Source organism: Nicotiana sylvestris, chromosome 3 (genome assembly GCF_000393655.2).
Source record: "Nicotiana sylvestris chromosome 3, ASM39365v2, whole genome shotgun sequence".
NCBI lineage: Eukaryota > Viridiplantae > Streptophyta > Magnoliopsida > Solanales > Solanaceae > Nicotiana > Nicotiana sylvestris.
This window is the reverse complement of record NC_091059.1, coordinates 134568439-134577239: the sequence shown is the minus strand read 5'-3', so window position 1 is coordinate 134577239 and position 8801 is coordinate 134568439. Positions and strand designations below refer to the sequence as shown.

The window sequence follows — 8801 nt, the reverse complement described above, 5'->3', positions numbered from 1 at the left end:
GAACCATCGAATTTGCAATCCGAGGTCGTCTTCACACTGTTCCGACTACGATCAACTTTCTAACACTTAAGCTCTCATTTAGGGACTAAGTGTCCTAAAACTCTCCGAAATTCAAAACCGAACATCCCGACAAATCAAAATAGCAGAAATAAACTTGGGGAAAGCAGTTAATAGGGATCAAGGCGTTAATTCTTAAGACGATCAGCCGGGTCATCACAAATTCACACCATGCACCGCGTTATTCACATGACCATAATAACATCCTCTGATAATAGTAGTCAAAATTCCACAAATCTGATGCCCACAACACACCATATAAAGCATATAAGTTCCGTTTCAACTCCCGCATTACTTTCACGACAGAAGAGATGTGTAGAAACTCATAACCACTTGCTAAATCGGAATTCATGGAGTCTCTCCTCACGACGAGAACCATTACCTCATTCTGGATTGAATATCAATATTTACTCTTTAATGTGCCTCATATAAATCTGATAGCACTGATCCTAGGTCCAATAATCTCATCTCACCTAGTACAAGCTGCTCAGGCAATAAGCCACCTCAGACACTGGCAAAAGTCTCATATGACGCCACAATGTGCCAACCAGTTACAAACTCGAATGTGATACATAAGGAAACAAACTCTGGAAAGAATTTCTCAACCCACGTAACTAGTTTAACCACCCGAAAGGATGTTATGAACCTTCCTCAGTGTTACTTTGTATGAGTCCACCATACTATAGAGAACCTAGTCCTCTATGAGTTTCCACTAAAAATACTAATGAACCGAACTGTATAGAGATCTGGTCCTATATCAGTTCCCTCAGTGCTAACTACTGAACTAGTATGTAAATGAGACAGATGATTTTTACGTGGAAAATCCCAACTCAAGGGGACAAAAACAACGACCTACACCTGTAGGCTTTCAACTTCACTAACTTGTAAACACCTATTACAAGCCACTTTGTAAAGACTCCATTACAAAGAATTCAACTCAACTAACTTGTGGTACTCTCACCACAAGCCACATTGTCACTCTCTAGTTACAAAGACATTAACTAACTTGTGATACTCTTATCACAAGCTACTTCGTCACTCTCTAGTTACAAAGACTTTAACTTATGACTAAACCCAGTCACAACATAAACTCAGAGAGTTTACAGATATTTGGTTTACTAAAACATAGCTTCTAAGAAAGCAAGATAGGAGTTCCAAATGAAGAACAAATAACAAAGACTCAACAAACCTAAGGACTTAAGATATCTTCAATCTTTGGATCTGGTCCTTGAGGTTGAAACAACTTTGTTCTTGAGAGAGGTGATTCTAGCACTTGAAAGAATATCACTAAAAATGCTTAAGTCGTTGTCTTGTGCCTTGCACCAGGTTGTTATACTACAAAAGACATTACCATGGTGATGTCAATTCACAATGGTAGTGTCAAATCTTGGTTAATACATGCCTCTTCCCAATGGGAAGTGACTGTTGCACTGTCGCATGTAAAGGTGCAGGCAGTCACTTTTTGCACTTGCTTTCTAGCTGTATAGTTGACTTATACTTTTGTCAGGGGAACACCAAGGGATCAGGTCCCTAATCTGGTTCTTGTGAATCTGAAGGCAAACTGCCCAAATTATCTTGAGTTGATTAACTTGAATGATTGTACTAGGCATGCTTCAGTTCCTTTATCTGGTTCAACAACCACATATGTTTCTCCTGAATGATTGTACAAGGCATGCTTCAGGTCCTTTATTTGGTTCTATACAGAAAGTTTGTTAGATCATTAAAACATAGCTTAAAAGACCTTAAGCCCATCAATTTCCCCCTTTTTTATGATGACTAACTTTTAACATTGATGACTATTTAAATTAACCAGATAAGGTACCAACAACCGTATATGTTCCCCCTGACTCTATGCTTCCCTATTAATTACTTGCTACAATTTCAGTTTAATCGATTCTTCCCCCTTTTAGCATCAACAAAAAGACATAGTATGATAAAACGGCATAAAGAAGTCTAAAAAAGCTAACTCATGCCGCATATGTGCACACAACATGATAGAAAAGAGAAGTAAAAAGGAAAACAAGCATTGTAGAAGCAAAAGAAGAGTTGTTTCATTGATAAGAAATTAGACTGTTTCAATAGGAGCAACAACGGTGAAATCCAACATGCCATCACAAAAAAACAAACAAATAGAAAACAACAGCCACAAAACATCAGAGCAAAAGATAACTGGCCACTGAGAGGATCCTAGGGGGCATTAGAAGAGGGAGGCTTGGAAGAGGAGGCAACAATAGTTTTGAGAACCAGGTCCATGCGGGCATTTGCAGATAGCTGTTAGTCAAGCAGTTTCTCCCGCGGGTTATCCACTTGTTGCCTATGTTTAGAACTAGTCTCATACCTGCCATATCCGAGATTGCCGAGTCAAACGTGCGACCTCACAAGACTTTTCTAAGTTCTCAAATTCTCCTGCCTAAGGCCACTGTCATTTGGAATGATCTTCATTGAACCAGGTCCTCCCACAGATTCCCACTTTTGTTCTCTAGACATTTCAACAAACTTCCCATTCCTGCTTGCAACCTCCACAATGTCACCTTCAAACAAATCTTTCTCAACCACAAACTTTTGGACTTTTGTAGATCTTTTCACTAAGGAACTAGGTTCCTTCACAGCATCTTTATCAACCTCAACAACTGGAATGTGTTTATCAGCCACAACGTCCCCCAATATTAACAACCTCTTCTTCTTTTTCTTAATACTCTGCTTACTCTTCTGCAAGGCAGACTCAAAAGCCTCTTTCTTCTGCAACCTCCTGGTTTGTTTCAGCTGAAAGAGAATCAGGTTCTTCAACAGGTTTTTCTGTGGCAGTGTCATGAACCGAAGACTCAAAAAGGACTAGAGTCCGTTCATACCCTAAGAATAGAGTTTCTTCCCCCTAAGATTCAGGCAGAGGGGAGACTCCTTCATTCATAAGACCCTTAGCAGCGATAGCCATGATATTTAGTGCCGCTTCTTTTTTTGGTGACTCTGTGGGAGCCACTGAGCCTAGAACGGAGGAGTTCAAGTACTGATCGGGATCTTCCTCAGAGACCTTTGATGTCTAAGGAGTAACACTTTTGGTTTGTTTAGAAAAAGGAGAAGTAGTAGGGTTTGCAACACATAGAAGTAAGACAGGGTTTGACGGAGAAGTAGAGGTGACTGGAGATGAAGAGGAAACCGGTATGGGTACAGTAGTATCAGGGATAGTGAAGAAGTGGGTTTCTGGTGGTAGTGTTAAGGGATGTAGATTGCTCGTTGACCATGGTGAGAGAAGTGGTAGAGAGTTCTGAAGGAAAAATTAAAGAGATGCAAATGGAGATAATTGTTTATAACTATTGGGAGTGTGAAGGTTTTATGGAAGAAACAACTAATGGTGAGAGGGGAGAGGAACGAGTTCTGAAGAGTTTTGAAACGACGGTAGGTTTTTAGGAATACATAACGTGCAGAGTAAGTGAAAGGATTTGAGAGACAAGACGTGTTATGTAGACTCTGAAAAGTCGGATGATGTGGCAGTTGAATTAATTTTGCTATCCTTTGAATAAGCATGTGATTAACACATTACTACTAACCTATGGTACAGGAACCAGGTTCCTGACCTATTTTTGTAAAAAGGTTTTGCATCTCTCCTCCGAAGATCAACATTGTACCTTTAGCTTCTATGATCATCATGCGTGTTTACCTGCAACGGTATAGATGTGAGTTAGGCTTGGTCAGAAACACTTTAGCCAATTTACCTTAATGTGACTATCATAGTCATGTCAGCATAACCAGGTTCTCAATTAGGTTTAAGTAACCCCAGTGCCATCCTGTTTCTCAAAGTGTTCCCTTCTCAAAGCTTTGGTGAAGATATGTGCAATTTGATCTTCTGTGCAACAAAATCTCATACAAGTAAGATCCTTTTCCACATTGTCCCTGAGAAAATGGTGTCTGACATCAATGTGCTTAGTTCTCTTATGTTGAACCGGGTTCTTTGCCATGTTGAGAGCACTGGTGTTGTCATATAGAAGCGGTACACAATGAATGTATACACCAAAGTCTTCCAATTGATGCTTGATCCATAGTGAATGAGCACAGCACGAGACAGTTGCAACATATTCTACTTCAGCTGTTGAGAGAGCTACTGAGTTTTGTTTCCTTGTACCCCATGAGATAAAACATGATCCAAGGAAACGATCCATTCCAAATGTGCTTTTCCTATACACCAAATAGCCTGCATAATCAACGTCAACATAACCAATAAGGTTGAAATTGTCACCTGAAGGATAGTACAGAACCAGGTTTTGTGTGACCTTAAGATATCTTAGAGTTCTCTTAACAGCCTTCAAATTAGATTTCATAGGATTTTATTGGAACCTTGCACATAATCCCACAGTAAATACAATGTTTGGCCTACTGGCAGTAAGGTAGAGTAGAGATCCAATGATTCCCCTATACATTGGTTGATTCATAAGTTATCTAGAATCATCCATGTCCAGCTTAGTAGCAGTAGCAATAGGGGTATCAGTCACCTTTAATGCTTCCATATCAAAGCTTTTCAAGAGTTCTTTGATGTATTTATGCTAACTGATACATGTTCCCTTTATGGACTGCTTCACTTGAAGACCTAGGAAGATAGTCAGTTCCCCCATCATACTCATTTCAAACTCACTTCCCATGAGTTTAGCAAATTCTTCACATAATGAGCCAGATGTAGCTCCAAATATGATGTCATCCACATAAATCTGAACAATAAGCAGGTTCCTTCCCTATTTCTTCAAAGGCAATGTATTGTAAACTTTTTCCTCAAGTGAAGCCATTTTCAAAGAGAAACTTGGATAGTCTCTCGTACCAGGCTCAAGAGGCTTGCTTCAATCCGTATAGTGCCTTATCCAATTTGAATACATGTTCAGTATGTACATGACTTACAAAACCTGGAGGTAGTTTGATATATACTTCTTCCTTGAGAAACCCATTCAGGAAGGCACTCTTCACATCCATTTATAATATGGTAAATTCCATATGTGAATCAAAGGTAATAAGGATCCTAGTAGCTTCAATGCGAGCTACTGGGTCAAAAGTCTCATCATAATCGATCCTTTCCTCCTGATTGTATCCTTGGACAGCAAGCCTTGCTTTGTTCCTTGTAGTATTTCCATGTTCATCCAGCTTATTCCTGAATACCCACTTGGTCCCTATGATGGTTCTATCTGAGGGTCTAGGTACCAGGTGTCATACCTTGTTTCTTTCAAATTGATGTAGTTCCTCTTGCATTGCAATGGATTTCCCAGCACTTCTTGTTATGTTACTTGTGGAGTGCCTTGCAGTGCATCTCTAACTCTTTCTTCAGCTTCAGTGGAAGTAATTGAAGTACTAGGTTCCTCTTGAGAAGTGGAATAGGATGTTGCATTGTCTTCACCTGTCTTCTTCAACTGACTCATCATATCAGCCTTCCCGTTTGAAACATCAGATATTTTCCAGGGACCAAAAGTGGTTCATTATCTTGATCATCACTGTTTCCTCCTTTGTTAGAGGAGGGTGTCTCGTTGAATAGCACATGAACACTTCTTTCCACACAGTGTGCCCTTTTATTGTAGACTTTGTGGGCTTTGCTTTGAGGGGAGTATCCCAGAAGGATTCCTTCATTTCTTTTTGCAACAAACTTCCCAAGATGGTCCTTTCCATTGTTGAGAACATAACATTTGTATCCAAAGGTTCTCAAATGAGTTATCTTTGGTTTTCTTCCATTGAGTAGCTCATATGGGGTTTGTTTAGGAGGGACTTCTTGACAAAGGCCACAAATACCTCGAAAGTCTCATCCTTTGTTCTAAGAAATAGTGTCCATGTGAATCTTGAATTTGGAAGACCACGAACCAGGTCTTTCTGAATCAATTTATTCAGAAGTGAGAAGCTTGCATGCCCCAATCTTCTATGCCAAGTTCTGTGTCATCATCAACTAACTTCAAGCATCTCATATCACCGGCTTGTAGAGATTCAAAGTCAGCAATGTAGATGTTCTTGTATCTTTTGGCTACTAAGACCACTTCGCCAGTTACTGGATTAGTAACTGTGCACAGTTTTGATAAGAACTCTACTTTGTTCCCTTTATCACATATTTGAGAAACGCTCAAGAGACTGTACTTCAGGCCATCTACATAGTACGCGTTCTCAATTTAGTGTCAAGCGACTTTCTAACTTTTCCAACACCAAGAATGTACCCCTTTTTTTCAAAGGATACATTCCTTTCCTATAGGGCTTTCGTAAGAGAAAATCCATGGTGCTTGCAGTCATGTGCTTTGAGCATCCACTGTCCATGGTCCATTGTAGTTCGCTTCCTCTCACTATTCCCTGCACATGTAAATTATGATTTAGATTTAGGAACCCAAACTAGTTTGGGTCCCTTGTAATGAGAAAGGGATGAATAAGAGATTTTCTAGTCCATGCAGGTAGCATTCATTTTTTGCGAGTGGTACCTGGTCCCTCTTTAGTAGTCACTTTTTCAGCAAACACTTTATTTTTCTGTACAGATTGAACCCTAGCCTGGAAATTTTCTTTGAAGTGCCCATTGTTCCCACAGTGGGTACAAAGCCAGTTATCAGGAACTATGACGTACTTGATGTGAGGGTTGTAAGGAGTTTTCTCCTTTTGGAACCCGATTCCCAGCCTGTTTCCACTAGTGTTTAAGTACATGGTAGTGACAACATCTGAGGACCAGGTCCACTTGAGAGATTTATCAAGATCAATTTTTACTTTCTTCAATTCAGCTTAAAGCTGCCTATTTTTCTCGAGTTCACCACATAGACTAGTTCTCACATCATTTAATTCTTTTTCAAGTTTGATGTGTGTCTCACTAGCTACTCCCTTCCTTTTTCAATACTTACATGCATATGTTCAGATTTGAGTCCCTGAATGGTTTCCTCTAGATCTGTGATAACCACCAAAAAGTCATCCATTGCTTGCTCAGTATCAGGAATTTTCTCTTCTAGGGCATTCTTTTCTTTGCTTAGGTTTTCTATGGTTTTCTTCAAATCAACAACCACTACCATCAAGTCATCTCTCTCATTTTCTACACTATTTATTTTTTCAGTTAGAGCTTTCTTTTCTTTTTCAAGATTAGCTATGGTCTCATTTAAATCCGCCACACAGACTACCAGATCATCTCTAGATTGTTTAGCATCTCCTAGCTTTATGGTCAGGACATCCTTATCATTAATAAGACTATAATATACATCAATTAGAAAATTTGCTAATGACATCAATTTCTTAGAAGAGTAGGACTTCAGATTTCTCTTAACATCCCTGAAACTTACCTCATCATTATCATCCTCTTCATCATCATCAGACTGAGCCATTAATGCAAATAGTGAATCATATTCCTTTACTTCATGTTCCACTGCCATCATGTAACTCTTTTCTACATCTAGTTCCCCTTCTGATTCACTGGAGGAGTCTCCCCAAGCAGCAAGAGCTTGCTTCACAACATTGTCAGCTGCACTTTTTTGGCTAAATCGTTTATCATGAACCGGGTTCCTTTTTGGTGCTTTGTTAGAGTTTTGTTTGTAATGCTCCTATTTCAGAAGTGGGCAGTCTTTGATGAAATGCCCTGGCTATCTGCACTTGTGACAGAGATCATAGTTTCTTGGTTTGCTTGTACTACCTCTCTTAGGTATACCACCATTTCTTCGAACCATCTTTTGAAATCTTTTAGTAAGATAGTCCATATCACTATCTTCTTCACTTGAGTCATTGTTTTCTGCCTTGAGCACCAGGTTCTTCTCCTTCTTTGGCTCTCTTCTTTCACTGTCTCTCTGTCTTTTCATCTCGTATGTCTTCAGATTTCCAATCAACTCATCCATGGTTAGAGTTTGTAAATCTTTAGCTTTGGTGATAACATTCACCTTACTCTCCTAAGAGTCAAGTCGAACACTGAGAACTTTCCTTAAAAGTTTGTTTTTGGGAATAACTTCTCCATGTAAATGAAGTTCATTTATGATAGATGTGAATCTAGTGTGCATATCTTATATAGACTCATCATCCTTCATCCTGAAGAGCTTATACTCGGTGGTGAGCATGTCAATCTTGGACTAATTAACCTAAGTAGTTCCTTCATATGCCGTTTGCAATACTTCCCATATTTCCTTAGCAGAATCACATGCTGAGATTCTATTGTACTCATCAGGTCCTATACTACATACCAAGATTTTCTTGGCACGAAAGTTCTTTTCTATAGCTTTTCTGTTAATATCACTGTATTCTTTTCTGTTTTTCAGCACCATTGGTCCAGTTTCTCCAAGCTTCTTCATAGGAATATGTGGACCATCACAAATGACGTCCCATAGCTCTGAATCTTCTGCCATTATGAAATCATGCATACGAGTCTTCCACCAGCCGTAATACTGACCATTGAATCTAGGGGGTCTGTAGGTTGATTGTCCTTCCTCAAAGTTAGGTAGAGCAGCCATTAAGATCCTTTCTAGGTGTTTACCTTTTATAAAGAACTTGCTCTGATACAAATTGTTAGTTTGTATGAGTCCACCACACTATAGAGTACCTGGTCTTCTATGAGTTTCCACTGAAAATACTAATGAACCAAACTGTATAGAGATTTGGTCTATTAGTTCCCTCAGTGCTAACTACTGAACCAGTATGTAAATGAGACACATAATTTTTACGTGGAAAATCCCAACTCAAGGGGACAAAAACCACGACCTACACATGTAGGCTTTTAACTTCACTAACTTGTAAACAACTATTACAAGCCACTTTGTAAAGACTCCATTACAAAGAATTCA

At 39.2% G+C, this 8801-nt stretch overlaps 1 protein-coding gene across 1 annotated transcript; it reads right to left on the bottom strand.

Annotated features, from left to right (window-relative positions):
- Positions 1-5906: 5906 nt before the first annotated feature.
- Positions 5907-8471, bottom strand: LOC138888060 (uncharacterized). Its single transcript, XM_070169861.1, has 6 exons — positions 8205-8471; positions 7698-7916; positions 6891-7577; positions 6505-6729; positions 6228-6357; positions 5907-6112 (listed from the first exon to the last, which is right to left on the bottom strand). The coding sequence occupies exons 1-6, from the start codon at positions 8469-8471 to the stop codon at positions 5907-5909; spliced, it is 1734 nt and encodes a 577-aa protein (XP_070025962.1).
- Positions 8472-8801: the final 330 nt, after the last annotated feature.

Coding starts and splice junctions, on each gene's coding strand:
- LOC138888060 (XM_070169861.1), bottom strand. CDS start 8,471: ATGGCTGCTCTACCTAACTTTGAGGAAGGACAATCAACCTACAGACCC. Junction 6,730..6,890: donor TCAAATCTGAACATATGCAT/GTAAGTATTGAA, acceptor AAATCTCTCAAG/TGGACCTGGTCCTCAGATGT. Junction 6,113..6,227: donor GTATCCTTTGAAAAAAAGGG/GTACATTCTTGG, acceptor TATGTGATAAAG/GGAACAAAGTAGAGTTCTTA.